At 37.3% G+C, this 19,037-nt stretch overlaps 1 protein-coding gene across 1 annotated transcript in view; it reads right to left on the bottom strand.

Annotated features, from left to right (window-relative positions):
• The window catches only part of sv2a (synaptic vesicle glycoprotein 2A), a 233,834-nt gene that overhangs the window by 29,551 nt on the left and 185,246 nt on the right, over positions 1 to 19,037 (bottom strand). The window contains exon 7 of the mRNA XM_039751329.1: positions 6,004 to 6,114. Within this exon, the coding sequence (XP_039607263.1) occupies positions 6,004 to 6,114 (111 nt within the window). The remainder of the gene's footprint in view (positions 1 to 6,003; positions 6,115 to 19,037) is intronic.

Genomic DNA, 19,037 nt, shown 5'->3' with positions numbered 1-19,037 from the left:
AATATTTTCAGCATTTATATTAAGGAGAAGTAAAACGTAACAAAATGAATGAGTGAATTAATCAACAAATCAATCCTTCTACCGCTATTAAATAATACCCTTCATTGAAAAAATGAATACAATGCACTTTACAAAAGCAAACAAGAACAAAATACAAATATTCAGGAATTTGCAATGCTTGATAAAATTACAAGACACACACTTGAGTTTACATAATAAAGATTAGCTGGACTGTAAATGGCAGCAGATGAAATGCCAAAATACTCAAAAGAAAGTCAGAATAGATGTTATGAAAGAATCAAATTAGAAAACTTACAAATGAAAACTGGAAGGGATATCCGATAAGGTAATATTTTGATCACAATTCAGCATTTAACTTTGTAAAGGTTGACTTTGAGACCTGTTGTAAATTGTGACACCCTGACAATGTATTCCCAATGTCATGCAGACTTTGGGCTGTGGAATAAACACTGCATTTTTCAAGCCTCTAGCAAATAGCACAGCCCACAAAGCTTCTGTCTTACATCCACGAAATGCACATGGCTGTCAAAGTCTCATCAATATGCAGACTTGAAAAGTGCAAGCTTCATCTCTTTCCTGAGTGGTACATTGCTCATGAAGTCATTTTAATATTAGAATATTAAAAAGGATATTGTGGTGTACACAACTTTACAGATTACCTGTCCTCCCTTAAAAAAAATCTTGTCAATGAATGTATTTACAGTGTTTTGGTTAGTGCTTCAGTAGTCAGTATCCATGTTAGTAGCTGATGATCATCAGCAAAATGACTTGGCTCCAAATAAATCAAAACCCTATTTTCTATATACATAAAATCCAACGTCTGCCTGTCTGTCTGTATGTCTGTCCACTTTTCACGAGAGAACTACTTAATGGATTTAGATCGTTTTTTTTCTATAATTTGATTGAAAATTCTGGTTAATTTTGCGACTTCTCTCATCACGCTAAGTATCATAATTTGCTTGCAGGGGCAATTTATTTGTGCGAATCCGAGAGAGACACAGTCGGCAGAGGCCCTTCTCACTCACGCGGCAGCCTTGTGGCGTATCTTACATCTGCTTAGCTAGCAAACGTGAGAAGTACTTAACAGATTTAGATCTGGCTTTTTTCTAGAATTTGCTTGAACATTCCGGTTGATTTTGCGAATTCTCTCATTGCGCTAAGAATCATAGTTCACTTGCAGGAGCGATATACTCGCACTGATCCGAGACAGAGGCTGTGGGCCGATGGGAGGGGGAAGTATTAGATCAGGAGTAGGGAGCTGGGCAGGACCCTCCTAGAAGTGAGGCCGCCGGGGATTGGCTAGTTCTTGTATATTTTGAAAAATTCAAAGTACAGGCTTAAAGTAATACTTGAATGAATTGTGGTAAATTCTTCATGTACAATCATTTTGGCACATTATGTTTATGTGTTTGTGAAGCAGAAATACTTTTATCCTGGTCACATGTTTACAATCAGATTGTTAAGAGCCTTGCATTACATCTTCAACATATACTAGCACTTAGGCCTCCTTTCAGGACACATACTGAAAGACTTGAATGGGATTTATGATATGGACCTTACCCAATTATTTATAATAATAATAATAATAATAATAATAATAATAATAATAATAATAATAATATTTCATTTACATAGCAAACTGCTTCATATAAAGCAGTTAGACCCATATCTAACCTGCCCTTCTTAAGTAAAATTTTAGAGAAGGCAGTCATTTTGCAATTAAATGACCACCTAAATAAACATGCTATTCTTGATAAATTTCAGTCAGGCTTCAGAACAAATCACAGCACAGAAACTGCACTCGTTAAAGTAGTAAATGACTTGCGGGTAAATGCAGACAGAGGCCATTTATCTGTTCTCATCCTCTTAGATCTGAGTGCTGCATTTGACACCATTGATCATAACATTCTTAGAAATCGCCTTAGTCAATGGGTGGGCCTCTCTGGCAGTGTCTTAAATTGGTTTGAATCCTACCTGACAGGGAGAAAACTCTTTGTGAGTTGTGGTAATCACATCTGAAAGACACATGATATCCGATATGGTGTTCCACAAGGCTCTATCCTGGGTCCGCTGTTATTCTCAATCTACATGCTTCCGTTAGGTCAGATTATCTCAGGTTACAACGTGAGCTACCACAGCTATGCTGATGACACACAGCTGTACTTATCAATAGCTCCTGATGACTCCGACTCTTTCGATACACTAACACAATGTCTTACTGGTATTTCTGAATGGATGAATAGTAATTTTCTCAAACTAAATAAAGAGAAAACTGAAATTTTAGTAATTGGCAATAATGGATTCAATGAGGTTATCAGAAATAAACTGGATACATTAGGATTAAAAGTTAAGACGGAAGTAAAAAACTTAGGGGTAACTGTTGACTGTAATCTGAATTTTAAATCGCATATTCATCAGACCACTAGGACAGCATTTTTTCACTTAAGAAACATAGCAAAAGTTAGGCCTCTTATATCATTGAAAGATGCTGAGAAATTAATTCACGCTTTTGTTTTCAGTAGACTAGATTACTGTAACGCACTCCTCTCAGGACTACCCAAAAAAGACATAAATCACTTGCAACGAGTGCAGAATGCAGCTGCTAGAATCCTAACTAGGAAAAGAAAATCCGAACACATTTCTCCAGTTTTGATGTCACTACACTGGTTGCCTGTGTCATTCAGGATTGACTTTAAAATACTGCTTATGGTTTATAAAGCCTTAAATAATCTCGCTCCATCTTATATATCGGAATGCCTGACACGTTATATTCCAAATCGTAACCTTAGATCTTCAAATGAGTGTCTCCTTATAATTCCAAAAGCTAAACTTAAAAGAAGTGGTGAGGCGGCCTTCTGCTGTTATGCACCTAAAATCTGGAACAGCCTGCCAATAGGAATTCGCCAGGCTGATACAGTGGAGCACTTTAAAACACTGCTGAAAACACATTACTTTAACAAGGCCTTTTTCTAATTTCACTTTAACTTAATACTGATACTCTGTATGTTCAATTCTTCATAATAATTATTCACAGTGGCTCCAAAATCTGTACTGACCCCTACTCTCTCTTCTGTTTCTTTTTCCGGTTTCTTGCGGCCTGCGCCACCACCACCACCTACTCAAAGCATCATGATGCTCCAACATTGATGGTCTGAAAGCCAGAAGTCTATGTGACCATCATCATCAGGTCCTTCCATGAAAACCCTAAATACAAAGAGGACTGTTTGACTTATGTTAGGTAGATTGCCCAGAGGGGACTGGGCGGTCTCTTGGTCTGGAACCCCTACAGATTTTATTTTTTTCTCCAGCCTTTGGAGTTTTTTTTTGTTTTTTCTGTCCACCCTGGCCATCGGACCTTACTCTTATTCTATGTTAATTAATGTTGACTTATGTTTATTTTTTATTGTGTCTTCTATTTTTCTATTCATTTTGTAAAGCACTTTGAGCTACATTTTTTGTATGAAAATGTGCTATATAAATAAATGTTGATTGATTGATTGATTGAAAGCAATCAGTAAATTAAAAAAATGTTGGCACAGTTACTGATAAAATATCACAAAAACTGTTATTGTAATCTAATGTGCAATTAAAAATAGCAATGATAGCAAGTCATTCCAGAGCTGAGGTGCTCTGACCGCAAAAGCCAAAATTTCACAGATTTAAGCGGGGTCGAGATCATGCACTGCCCTTAAATGTAATCAACAAAATCTTGAAATCAATCCTATAACATACTGGAAACCAGTCTATTTAGTGGTTTCTGATTTTGACATGGTAGGAGGCCTTTGCTGTAGTCTAGAAATGAAGACAGCAGAGCAAGCATAACGAGTTCTATATTTCTAAAATTTAGAATTCACATCATCTTAGAGATATTTGAAAGGTGATAAAAACATGTCTGTACAACCTTTTTATATACAGTAGCTCTCAGAGTTTAGGTTAAAATCAAATGAAACACTCTTTTATTCACTACAGATTTAACAATGTTAGACAAAGGGCCAAGTGAAGACCTTATTTGACTATGTACAGTAAATAATCAGGAACTGTAATGAAGATTTTTATTTTGTCCAGGTTTAGTTGTAGACATTGCGAAGGACAGGGGCATCACTGAGCCAGACAGAGTCACGGGTTGAAATATAATGATTTTATTCTCTCCAGTACCTTTACAGGCCCTTCTAGTACAGCACACCACAATAATAAAGACTTGCTCTCTCTCTCTGTCCCAATCCTCTTCTTCCAAACAATCTTCATACTCTGCCTCCCAGCTCCGACTTGCTTGGATGGGGTTGAGCCTTTTTTTATGCTTGAGCTGGTAGCACTTCCGGTGCTAAGGCATAGCCCAGTGGAAGCCCTACCAAGTAAAACAGAAGTCCCTGAAGGTAGGACTTAATAATCTCAGCTGCTCCCACTGAACCAAACAGGGCTGCACCACATGACCACAGGTTCCAGCATACCCTGCGGATGTCCGTATAAAGGATCCAAACATTGTTGTCTCTCCCAGTCCTTCCATTATATTGCCCTCCCAGCTGTGTAAGGGCTCCTGTTCCCCCCCGGCTGGAAACCCATCCATCCGTTTTCCTTTATTATGGCATCCCAGCCAGGCATGATGGTCCTTCATCATCCTTCAGGACACCTTTCTATCCACTGTGACACTCACAGCATTCTTAGACATCCAGTCAGACAGTTGACTACATTGCTCAGATCTGTACTGTAATCTCAAACTGCTGAGCACACATCATTCTAGGACATAATATACAGTTCCAGGACTGGTCACAGATACAGTAAGTGGCAAAACATTTTTGGTTTGTTGTGGTTGAAGGGATGGTGTGAGTCCAATTTCCTTTTTGATTTTCACTTATTTTATGTACTCCTGCACATTTCAACATAGAAAGCAAATTAGCTTGTTTTTGATTACAAGAGAATATTACAGTATTTGTAATTTTGGAGAAGGTAAATTTACATACAAGCAGTTATTGACAAGAGGTTACCTCACAGTTGAAGTATAAAACTGGTTACATATTTTAAAGAAACATGATTTCATGGTAGTGTAAAAGGATGTGCTGACAATGAAGTGGTAATAGTAGGGCTAACATTAGCATGGCACAAAATATGGCAAGTTGCTGAGAAGCATTACCAAACGAAAGCAACACTATTAGTATTTCGTAGCACCACTGTGAGGAAAGTGAGGTTGTCATAAAGCTGTCATGATATCATAAAAGCAGTTAAACCTGAGAAACATGATATAAGGAACTAATGGAACACAATTTGCATTCCTCAAACTCCTAGCTGGAAAACAGAGTGCTCCAAGGACATCTGTGGGCCTGAAAGCCTAGCTGCAAGGGCAGACAGAAAGAAGCAGTCCTGGAAGATCAGAGCTGCAAAAGTACCTGCTGCCACCAGAGGGTGCTCTTTTTCAATTGTCCAGGACTGTATAAAATATCCCAGACTCTGTGATAGCTCAACAATAACTCCAGTGATAGTTCACAAACTCATTCAAGACTAAGCTGTAAGTAGCAATGCTTTGTCAGTAGTGAATTGAATCTGAATCCAGAATGAAAGTTGGAACAACTGTAGGGAGGTAGAAAAGCCAAATAAACCTGACAGATTGAAAAGAGAAACAGAAGGTTACTGTGAGTGTTGCGGGTGTTGCAAGTGTTGTGGGTTGTAGTACATTAATGTGCAGTTATAAGTATATTTAATTTTGGAAAAAAAAATCGTCAGTACTTTACTCTCACATTTACTCCGATTTGCCCCTGGTTTATAAAGCTTAAGTTCAAATGTAAGCATACCATAACATTAATTAGGCGCATTATGGATCCTTTCCCTAAGCATGCAATTAAAGTTCAGATTTTTCACTTCTATTCTGAATGCATTGACCATCCATTTTTAGATTTTATTCTTTTTTTTAATTTAGCATTTTTGAATCAGTGATTTATAGATTAAGGTTGGATCCTGTATTCACAACAATTGACATGTTCAGAATATTACCTGGTGAAAAAGAGACGTGAGTCTGATTTTCCATCGTCTGGGCCAGGCGCCTGTGTTGGTTGGCATTTCAACCAGCTCATCCATTTGCTTCACTGTCTTGATATTTGTAACCTAAAAAACAATTAAAAACAGACCTGAGATTTAGATGAAATAATGTACAGGCTGTTTAGAAAATGTCTTTCTGAGCAATTTATAAATCAATATTGTACTATGACAAACAATATAATTACCATTTAGTTTCCATATTCTCAAATTTACCTGTATTAGTTGGAAGAGGAAGCAATTATTCAATTACATTGAAAACTAATGACTATAGCCTTTGCCTAGAGCCACTACAGATACAACAGTGGCAGCTGGAACTTGATTAATGGAGGTAACGTAAATTTCTGGATGCCACCATAAACCAGACAGACAAGTTATAATGTGGAAGCAAGCCAAATACAAAGATTCTCTGAGCTTCTACCACAGGGAGAACTGGAGATCAAACTCTGACCGTAACAAGATCGGCTGAAGAGTTTTTGCTAGAGTGCTTGTTCATTGTATCCAACACTTTGTTATCACCACAGGTCCCGTTAGGCAGAAAGTCATTAAAACCACAACAGAGCCTTACAATGCAATGCCAAAATGTGTAGGAGATACAGTTCTACTTGGACATAAGCCTAGGCCTTGATCACCTGCATATGTATCATTTGGGTGAGGAAAGAACTGAAATACTCAGTAACTACAAACTATTTCAGCAATGATATGTTGAAATGCATCTTAGAATTCACATTAAAAATTGATTCTTGACCCACAATACAAAAACCACATTAAATGAACTGCAAGGTGATTAAAAGCACTAAGCGCTATCCAGAATGTATCACTCAGTAATTAAGTATCAAATGAATAATGAACATGCAATATGGGCCAAAGTGTTATTTATTTTGCAAGATTTTGGTGTCTAAAAGTTGCATGCATTACCCTGTCAGCCACTGACAGTGATGTGTTATAAAGGGTCTGGGATGAATTACACTACAGGGATTATGCCTGATGAAAAGGGACACGTATTTTTATAATGCACCAGGAGAAGAGGCAAAGTAGAAAAGCCTAACTCAAGTTGAATCCCATAAATCCACCCTATCTTTCACCAAAACTAAATAAAGGAGCAAAGATCATACTCAGAACTCAAACCACACAGGTCTATTGTTTATTTAATCACAGTAAAACAAACAAAAACACAAAGTATTCCTTTTTCTTTTTATTTACAAACACTGATAGCCAGGTCATCGCCTGTAGCAAACCTAAATGGCAGTTCCCATAAATAATAAATATGGCACTGCAAAAAGACATGAAAATATATTCACAATCTCAACTTCATTTTTTACCTTAAAAATAAAAAACATTGAAATCTATATATCAAAAACACCAAGAGAAGCAACAAAGACCAGTAAAGGAACAAAATAACTGCAGAAAAAAATTAAAAACAAACTCACAAAGGGTGTATATTCAGCATCTGTAAGATGAACTAAAAACTGTCAAGAGTTCCTTTACAAATATGTGTCCTAATCACTGGTCTATAGAATAATTTTTCGAGACTGGTCAAATCAGTGAATTCCCAGGTCATGTTTTTTAGCCAATATAAACATGTTTCAGATAACATTTTGAACAAAAAAGTACATAATTTTCTGTCTTATGTATCAGGTATACATGTAATCTGGACATTCAAAACTCCTTGGGGGACCTTATTCTATGATCAAATGTTAATAAATGTAAATGGTAGAATCTCCACTCTATTAAGAAGTTGGACTTAATAAGATAGTACCACTGCTTTTGTACTGTATTTCCACTTCGGGCACTGGTTGTACAAACAATTACATAGAGTAAATAAATTTATTACATTTTCTACCTCCCCGGTCCTCAAAACTTTTCTCAGTCTTCTGCTAATCCACAAGTCAAAAAGGTTGAAAAACACTGGTTTAGACTACATGTTCATATGATACTTAAGTTACTGTTACAACATTTTTGTTTTTAACATGTAACAATTTAGTTGTGCCCATATTTTTTGTATTTTCTTTCATTTTGTATTTGGTATTAATTATTATCATACTTTTATGGTTTAATGTTGCTACTTTCTATTCTGCTTAGTTTTAATGGATGCTTCCATATTAATTATGATCATTGCTAGTCATATCATATTGGGACAGTAATGTGACATAATGTATTATATCATCACTCATACCTATATAAACCTATTTAAGATGGTGGCTCACTAATCTCAACATGTAGGTTTCTGTGGAATGTTCTTGTGTGCATTTAGTTAGGGGAAAATCACACTAGAGCATCAGGACTTTGAGTCAATTTTGAGTTTCATTTTGTTTAGTGTGCTTTAATATAGTTTGTACTCATTATTCTTTCTTTGGTTTTTACTTCTGTTTTTTTCCTTGAAAATTCTTTGCCTTGACACTGTCAAAGAATCTTTCTTTCTTTCTTTCTTTCTTGATGAGCTTCGATCACTTGTTCACAACACTTACTAAGTAATAGTTACTGAGTAAGAGTTTCTTCAAACAGAGAACCAAAGACACATGAAATAAATTACCAAGTAGTTGTGTAAACGTTTCTGGTCCTTCAAAACTTGACTCAATTGTTTTAGGATAAATAATATAGATAGGATTGGTGGGCTTTGTTGGGCTTAATGATATGTTTTCCTTAAAGGTGCTCTAATATTCTAATTCATTTTTGAAAATTTTACATCATTTTTAACCACCTACTGCTATCAAAGATAGTGAACATTGTGAATTCAAAATGATGTGACATTTTACAAGCATGTCAGCTGTTTTAATTAAATGTATTGTATGTATTAGACTGTCAGCTTTGCCCCATTCTAAATCTAGGCAGTGCAGAAGTTGGATTTTCCAAAAAATATCTATACTAATAAAAGGCAAAGCCTTCACTAATTCACTCACTTACAGACTCACTCACTATCTGACTCACTCATCACTAATTCTCCAACTTCCCGTGTAGGTAGAAGGCTGAAATTTGGCAGGCTCATTCATTACAGCTTACTTACAAAAGTCGAGCAGGGTTTATTTTGAAATTCTACGCGTAATGGTCATAACTTAAAAGTATTTTTGTCCATATACTGTAATACTGTAGAATGCAGCTCGATAGCCGTGGGAGGCGGAGTTTCGTATTAAAATATTTAACCAATCACATTTCAGCCGTCATTTGTTGCCAGGCAGAGAGAATAGACTGCAGCGTGGGAGGCGGAGTTTCGTTTTAAAGCATTTAACCAATCACATTTCAGCCATCATTTGTTGCCAGGCAGAGAGGCTTTCACAATATGTTGTGGATGCACTCTAACACAGAATAAATGTCAATTAACCTGTTGCTTCAACCAATCAGATTTTGATTTGGTGTCAGTAGGGTCCTCTAGCAGGCGTACGGCAACGTCACCGTATTGAGACCCATTGATTGGATAGAAGCCGATATGAGGAACTCTGCAAGGCCACTGAACGCACCGCAAATGCTCCGAGCGAAAGATCGTTGCGTGCACTACGGTCAACTCCATGGCAGGATTCTGGACAAAATTATTTGCCAGACACAGACCAGATTTCAAGACCACGAAAACCTGATGTTTGTCACGCTCCTCGTGCCCCAGAAGTTTTGGGAATACTGTACAAGAAAAATTTCACGCATGCAGCCTTCTCCACTTTAACACAAGACCCATGGAGCGCTTTTTGATCTGTCTCGGCTAAAAACAGAACTGATTGTAATGTATGCCATGGATGATTTTGTGGGAAAATCTCCCACTGATCTCCTTGACTTCCTTCAACAGAAAAATCTGAATAAGAGCATGGGGCAGCTGTTCACATTGTTAAATTTGGCGGTGAGCATTCCTGTGTACACTGCTTCTGTCGAGCGGACATTTTCAGCCCTAAAGCGAATTGAAACTTATGCCAGAAATACCATAGGGCGGGTTGACCTTTCAGCATTAGCTTCGATGGCGATAGAAAGTGAGGTATTGATTGAACTGAAGCGCACTGATAATCCGTACGACATAGTAATTGAACTGTTTTTGAGGCAAGAGTGGACGATGGTTTTGTTTACAAATAATCCGAATTTTTGGTGAGTAAAATGTTGCGATTTTCCTAAATAATATTGCAAGTTTATGAGTTATTATTGATGTTTTTTATGTGTGTCGCGGCTGTGGCTGCAGTAGAAAGGAACTTGTTCATCCCTGGTTTGTCTATTCAATAAAGGCATTTATTGTGGCTACAGGAGTTATCTTTAATATATATATATATATATATATATATATATATATATATATATATATATATATATATATATATATACACACCCCGATCTACATACTGTCAAATAAACGAACCACACACCGCAGCGCAACATGACAGGCTTCACCTCTAGCGCTGACGTCCGAGGTTCGATTCCCAACCTGGGGTGCAGTGAGTGTGTACGCCTCATGAGCCCAGAATTAGGGCGAAACACGTGCTGCATACTGTTTGCATTATTTGACAGTAAAACTATTTCAATATATTCAATATATATATATCAGCTCTTCCTGATTCATTTTACGCTCGCACCCCCTTGGTTTGAGAAGAAGTATGAAAAAATATGAGGTTAACGCAGAAAAACAGATCACCAATTGAAGCTTTATGAATAATCGATTCGCCATCAATAATTGTTTTGGTAAAGCCATACTCAGTGTAATCCTTCTTCCATTTTATAATTTTTCCGCGACTAGCCATGATTAAAAGAACAGTAAAAAAAGTAAGAGCGAAGTGAGGGTGACTTATTCAGGCAGGCAGGCGACAGCTCAATAGCTCGAATTTGGATATAAGTAGGTTCTATTTAGTCGCCAGAAATATCTTTGGTAGGAATGGAAGTTGAATTTAGTCTTTAAATTTCTATGATGAAGAAAAATTTATGCAATGATGACTAAATTTAACTTACATCCCTACTAAATATATTTCTGTCAACTAAATAAAAATTACTTATATTTAAAATTTAAATAGAACTTGAACAGATACGATAGTTCATAATACCCACGCAGCACTAAGTGCACATAAGAGCTGGAGTCATCCGTTTTAACAAGCAGCGTATTGCACAGATACGAAATAGCCTGCCCATTTAATTATTTAGGAATGGATAAATAAATTAAGATTTTGTACAAATAATGTTTTTAATTTTTCTTCCTCAATGGATTCTGGCACCCTAAGCAACAGCTGCTTGCACCCCAAAGGAGATATATATATATACTAGCAGAATACCCGCGCTTCGCGGAGAAGTAGTGTGTTAAAGAAGTTATGAAAAAGAAAAGCAAAACATTTTAAAAATAACGTAAGATAATTGTTAATGTAATTGTTTTGTCATTGATATGAGTGTTGTTGTCATATCTATCTATTTATAATTATATATATACCTGCGATTGGCAGGAGAAGTAAAAAGAAAAGGAAACATTTTAATAATAACGTAACATGATTGACAATGTAATTGTTTTGTCATTGTCATGAGTGTTGCTGGCATATATATATATATATATATATATATATATATATACACACACATCTATACACATACAGTACATATATACAGTTATATATATATACATATACACACATACATACATATACATATATACACATACTGTATATATACACACACACATATATATACATACTGTATATACAACATATACATATCTACATATATACTGTATATACACATATATATACAAATCTACATATATATATCTACATATATATATTAGGGGTGGGACTCGATTAAAAAAATTAATCCAATTAATTAGAGGCTGTGTAAGAATTAATCTTGATTAATCGTATGTAATCGACACGTAAATTTGCCCCAAATCGCAAATGTTTTTTTTTAATTTAAAACGGTTTTAGTGGGCGACAGAATCAAATAATAGACATGGACATGAATATTGTAAACTGAAGCTGTTTTAATTTCTGAAAAAAAGCTTTTAAACTGCATTTGAATTCAAAACAGAAACAAAAATATCATCCCTGGTTAAAATTGGGCAGACTTAAAAATAAAGTGGTAGTTTAAGTACTTTAAGTACATTTTCAGAATAGTATTGTCTTTAAATAATAATAACCAAAATTTCAACATAAAGTGCAGTTTTCTTCTTAAAAAAATAAGTCAGAAACATAAAAGGTAATTTGACCAGCTTACTCTTTAAACTCTGAGTAACATTAGCCAAAATTATTTTGTACATTAGGCTAAAACAGTGTGATCATTGAACATTTTGTAATTAGATGTATTTAGAATTACTAACGGTCACGGAAGTCCAATGATCCCCAGTAAGAGCCACAAAGTCCGCTTTCTGTAATGCATCTAATTTTGCTTGCTTTTCAGTGTGCACAAAACCATGCTTTTATCAAGGCTTATTTCGGGTAGTCGAAATGATCAGTCGTAGGAACGCGCTTTATTCCGACTCTAACATTTTTGTAGCTGTGATGTGTGCATCAGTGTAATGGATGTACCAGGAAATCATGCATTGACAAAAGTTCCCGCTTGCTTGGAATTGAAAGTGTGATTAAATGCGTTATTTTTTAACGCGTTATGGAGTACATGCATCGAAGCTTCTCAGCTGTGCTTGTGCTAAGAAAGGGAAAATTTTAAAAATAACGTAACATGATTCTGCGTTAACCTAATATTTTTCATACGTCCCAAACCAAGGAGATGCGAAGGTAAAATGAATCAGGTAGCGCATACATAGTCAGTACACCCTCTCGAATCGAACCTCAATGTCGGCGTTAGAGGCTTAAGACTCTACAATTAGCCACAGCGTGTGGCTTGTCTATGCTAAAGTATGTATTGTAGATCGGGTATATATATACATTTATATATATATACCCGTGTACGCAGTGGAGAAGTAGAAGTTATGAAAAGAAAAGGGAACATTTTAAAAATAACGTAACATGATTGTCAATATACAGTAATTGTTTTGTGAGTGTTATTGAATGTTGCTGTCATCAAGGATTTGATTATCATTATTTCTTTCAATCAGGCTCGTATTTGTAGGATGTGTTCAAGTTACATTCCGTGTTTGTCAATCGCTGTAAAGATAAGAGGTTTCATTCATCGATTAGTTCCTTACTGCATCAATAAACAGCTCGTCTTCCTTTTATCTGAGATGTGACAAACTGCATGCACGTTTTTTTACACTGTCTTCCTTTAGCAGGACATTCACTTTTTCCACCGTGTGCTTTGTTTCGCAGTAGCTGCACTTATGAATATGATTGTATGTATAAGGCGCTTCATATTTTTTGCTGCCTTCTCAATTGTGTAATTCGGTTTTGTTCAGCACTCTTTGGAACTGTTGCTTTTGTCTGCGCATTGCGCCAGTTCACGTGAGCCGCTTGGTGTTCTTGCATCGAAGGTTCCCAGCTGTACTGGTGCCATCTCGTGTAATGTCAGCTAAGACCCGCACTTAAAAGTTTCTCTCGCAGTTTCAATGAGTTTGTGCCAAACACCACCCTGACCATCTCATCTTCCTCTGCATAAGCACAGTCCTTCACCCGTGAACATTTACCGGCAGTGTTTGTATTGGATTGCCGCTGATGGACGGCCTTATATGGGCAGGCACTAAATTACAAACGCTAGTGGCAGCCTGTCTATGAACTTAATTTAATATAAACTTACGGTTCACGCCGTGCTTTGTTTCCGCAGTAGCTGTACTTATGAATATGCTTGTATGCATCATTTGCTTCATAATGTTTTTCTGCCTTCTCAATTGTGAAATGGCGTTTTGTGCTCATCGCTGTTTGGAGTTCTTCCTTGTTCTCTACGTACTTACGTAGGAGGCGTGATGATGTCACACGAAACTCCCCCCACGCCATCTCCAACTCAAGACTCCATTACATTATATGGGGAAAAATAGCTTCCAGTTATGACCCTTATGCGTAGAATTTCGAAATGAAACCTGCCCAACTTTTGTAAGTAAGCTGTAAGGAATAAGCCTGCCAAATTTCAGCCTTCTACCTACACGGGAAGTTGGAGAATTAGTGATGAGTCAGTGAGTGAGTCAGTGAGTGAGTGAGTGAGGGCTTTGCCTTTTATTAGTATATATATATATATATACACATATATATACATATATACATATATATATATAGATATAGATAGATAGATAGATATAGATTGATATAGATATATATATAGATATAGATATAGATAGATAGATATATAGAGATATAGATATATATATATAGATAGATAGATAGAGATATAGATATATATGTGTATATATATACTGTATATGTATATGTGTGTGTGTGTATATATATATATATATAGATATGTATGTGTATATAAATATAGATGTGTATATATATATATACATAGAGAGAGAGAGAGATGTGTATATATGCGTCCGTCCTAGTTAGGTTGGGGGCCTCGGGTACAGGGCTTGAAAGCCCAGCCCTGTAGGGACCCGTGGCCACCACCAGGCGGCGCCCACGTGCCTGAGGAACCCTGGAGCCCATCCGGGTTCCTATAAAAGGGGCCGCCTCCCTCCAGTCAGCAGTGGATGTCGGGCGGTAGTAGACAGAGCTGGAGCGAGGACTGGAGGCGGCCAGGAGAAAGGCACAAAGGACTGTGAGCCTGGACTTTGGGGGATCGGTGCTGGAAGCACTGGGGTTTTGTGAGCAAGTGACTTTTGTAAATAGTTGTACAATAAACGGTGTGTTGGGTGAAAATATGATGTCCGTCTGTCTGTGTCCGGGTCAAAGTTCACAATATATATATATATATATGACAGCAACACTCATAACAGTGACAAAACAATTACATTGACAATCATGTTACGTTATTTTCAAAATGTTTCCTTTTCTTTTTCATTACTTCTTTAACACACTACTTCTCCGCTGCAAAGAGCGGGTATTTTGCTATATATGTATATATGTGTATATGTATATATATATATGCATATATATGTACTGTATATATATATATATATGTGTGTGTATATGTATATATATGTTTATATGCGTGTGTGTGTGTGTGTGTGTATATATATATATATACTGCTCAAAAGAATTAAAGGAACACTTTTTAATCAGAGTATAGCATAAAGTCAATGAAACTTATGGGATATTAATCTGGTCAGTTAAGTAGCAGAGGGGGTTGTTAATCAGTTTCAGCTGCTGTGGTGTTAATGAAATTAACAACAGATGCACTAGAGGGGCAACAATGAGATGACCCCAAAACAGGAATGGTTTAACAGGTGGAGGCCACTGACATTTTTCCCTCCTCATCTTTTCTGACTGTTTCTTCACTAGTTTTGCATTTGGCTACAGTCAGTGTCACTACTGGTAGCATGAGGCGATACCTGGACCCTACAGAGGTTGCACAGGTAGTCCAACTTCTCCAGGATGGCACATCAATACGTGTCATTGCCAGAAGGTTTGCTGTGTCTCCCTGCACAGTCTCAAGGGCATGGAGGAGATTCTAGGAGACAAGCAGTTACTCTAGGAGAGCTGGAGAGGGCCATAGAAGGTCCATAACCCATCAGCAGGACCAGTATCTGCTCCTTTGGGCAAGGAGGAACAGGATGAGCACTGCCAGAGCCCTACAAAATGACCTCCAGCAGGCCACTGGTATGAATGTCTCTGACCAAACAACCAGAAAGACTTCATGAGGGTGACCCAAGGGCCCCATGTCCTCTAATGGGCCCTGAGCTCACTGCCCAGCAGCATGCAGCTCGACTGGCATTCGCCATAGAATACCAGAATTGGCAGATGTACCACTGGTGCCCTGTGCTTTTTACAGATGACAGCAGGTTCACCCTGAGCACGTGACAGAAGTGAAAGGGTCTGGAGAAGCCATGGAGAACATTATGCTGCCTGTAACATCATTCGGCATGAGCAGTTTAGTGGTGGGTTAATGATTGTCTGGGGAGCCATATCCATGGAGGGTCACACAGAACGCTACAGGCTTGACAAAGGCACCTTGGCTGCCATTAGGTATCAGGATGAAATCCTTGGACCCATTGTCAGACCCTATGCTGGTACAGTGGCTCCTGGTGCACGACAATTCCTGGCCTCATGTGGTGAGAGTATGCAGGCAGTTCCTGGAGGATGAAGGAATTGATACCATTGACTGGCCACCACACTTTCCTGACCTAAATCCAATAGAACACCTCTGGGACATTATGTTTTGGTCCATCCAATGCCACCAGGTTGTACCTCAGACTGTCCAGGAGCTCAGTGATGCCCTGGTCCAGATCTGGGAGGAGATCCCCCACAACACCATCTGTCATCTCATTAGAAGCATGCACCGATGTTGTCAGGCATGTATACAAGAACACAGGGGCCATACAAAGTGCTACGTACAATTTTGAGTTGCTTCAATTAAATTTTGGCAAAATGGACTAGCCTGCCACATAATTTTTCACTCTGATTTTTGGGGCGTCTTTGAATTCAGGGCTCTGTAGGTTGATCATTTTCATTTCCATCAAACGATGTGGTATCCTTTCGTTCCTAACACATTACCCAGTCTATATCAGTATAGATATCCAGGAGGATTTCTTTTTCCCATTGAGATCTGATGTGTTTTCAAAGTGTTCCTTTAATTCTTTTGAGAAGTTTATATATATATTATATATATATATATATATATATATATATATATATGACAGCAACACTCATCACTCACAACAATGACAAAAGAATTACATTGACAATCATGTTACGTTATGTTTCCTTTTCTTTTTCATTACTTCTTTAACACACTACTTCTCCGCTGAGAAGCGCGGGTATTTTGCTAGTAATAGATAAAGCTTTACTTCTAATCAAGTTCAATGGGCATTCTAACCATGTAAGACATGCATTAATTGGACATATATATTAATCTATTAGATGCTGAAATATTAGACCATTACCTTTCAGATTTCACTACACTCATGCTCCTATAACATAAGAAACCTGAGATCTAGCTTTATAAATAAAAGGGAGGGAGCACGTCCTTTTCTGTGTCAGTGATTAATTGCTTTATTGGTCATTAATCAAAGTAAAGTTTTTTTTTAACCAAAGGAAGTTTTGAAAATGTCGCCTTGTCAGCTTTCAAATGTCTCCTTGCTCATGTATATTCACAGCGAATTTCCAAATATAGCAGGGAGTCATTGTTTGATTACCTTGGAGAGCACAGTTTATGATGAATTTATAGACACTTTCACTGTGTTTATTTAGATATATAAAATTAAATAAATATGAAATTCAATATAAAACAAATATTGATGGGAGAAAAGGCACTGAATATCATTTTCCATGATGGTGGCAGTGATTCTTGTACTTAGGTGTCTTCATTCGGAAGTGGTTTTCTGAATTCTTTGTAAATTCTTTGTTAATTCCCCCACACAATTGGAAGCTAAAGATGTTTTCTTATTTGTATTTTCCCTTTCCTTGTTTATTTTTAGCCTGTTGTTCTTGCAGAGTATTGATTTCTTTCAGGTGTTTTTATTAATGCTGTAGCTCTTGTAAGATCTCTTATTTATTATGACTTTCCCTGTTGTGATTCCTTTTGTTATATTATAATGTAATTATAATTGAATCGTGTATACAGGAAATATGCTAAATTACATGAAAATAGCAATAATACAGGTAAAGAAACACTGTGCTAATTTACAATAATAATGCCCACAATAATTATAACTTTTTTTCAGATGTTCCTAACATATTTTATTCAATTATAAATATGTTCAGAACATACAGAGAATAAAAGAGAAAATTAAGTTAAGTTGGCACATATTAATTATATTTTATGTGCACAAAATGAGTCATTTACCAAATAAAAAAGCTCTGAAAGGAACTGTCTGGGATTTATTTTGATTAATGAAACATGATTTTTCAATAGATGCTGTGTTGAATTATGTTGAAGTATTTGAAAGAATTTCTGAGTCTTATTTTGTGATTTTCACACGTAAGACTTAAAGTAACCTAAGTAAATCTTAAGACTTAAGAAAGTATACCTCTCTTTAAAAAGTAGAAGTGATTTTTTTCCTCTCCTCCATTGTCAATTGAACATACCACAAATAATTTGTTTATGTTAATCACTGAGATTTCTCTGTTTTATTGGGTGTTTAATATATTGTGTGAGTTTATGTTAAAGGAGGCACACAGGATGGATGAGCACCCTGGCCAGGAGTCCCAAAGACCCCTTATCCAGACAGGAGGCCCCGTGGGAACGTAAAGGCATTCCGGCCAAAAGAGAGAAGGAGGTCACACCTGGACTAGGAAGCCCAAATGGGTGGACAGACATCCCAACCATAATAAATGGTTCCTTGCCCAGACAGGAAGCCCCGAATAAATGGACAGGCATCCCAACCGGACATGGACTTCATACCTTCCCTGGCCACGACAGAAGAAGAAAACAGGGAAGGACTGTCCTTGGGGAATGTCTATTCCAACCAGGGGCTACATGGCAGCAGCCCTCCATATCGGCACCCATTTGGGAACCAGCAGGGAATGCCAGAAGTTGTAGTCTGGCAGCACAGCCCTCAGAGGGTGCCGCAAGGGGGCAATGCAGGGAGATGTGCTCCCCAAAATACGGGACTTGCATATGACCCAGAAGTACTTCCATTGGGCAGTGGCCTTGGCACTGGAAGTGCTCCACAGTCCCCACTCATAGGAGTTGCACTCCCTTATCCTGCCGAGTAAGAGCTGGGAGGACGTAGAACAATATTTGATTGTAGGAGGGCAGAGGAGAGAGAGAGAGAAACTGTGTTTGTGTGCTTTTGCAACTTTTATGAAGTACTGTGTATAATAAACACACCATTATTTGAACCTGGGACTCTTGGTGTGATCGTGGTTGGGGCATTGGGGCTCGCTGACGCCATGGTTTCCATCACAATGTATTTACAGTAAATGTCATATGGTTTCTAATTTACTGTTATCACTTTATAGTATATGTAGCTCCTCCCTACATGGAGTTTGCATGTTCTCCCCATGTCTGCATATGTTTCCTCTGGATGCTCCAGTTTCCTCCCACTATATAAAGACATGCAGGTTAGG

Source organism: Polypterus senegalus, chromosome 1 (assembly GCF_016835505.1).
Source record: "Polypterus senegalus isolate Bchr_013 chromosome 1, ASM1683550v1, whole genome shotgun sequence".
Classification (NCBI taxonomy): Eukaryota; Metazoa; Chordata; class Cladistia; order Polypteriformes; family Polypteridae; genus Polypterus; species Polypterus senegalus.
Note: the sequence above shows the minus strand (reverse complement) of the source record. Positions and strands in the feature narration are given on the sequence as shown.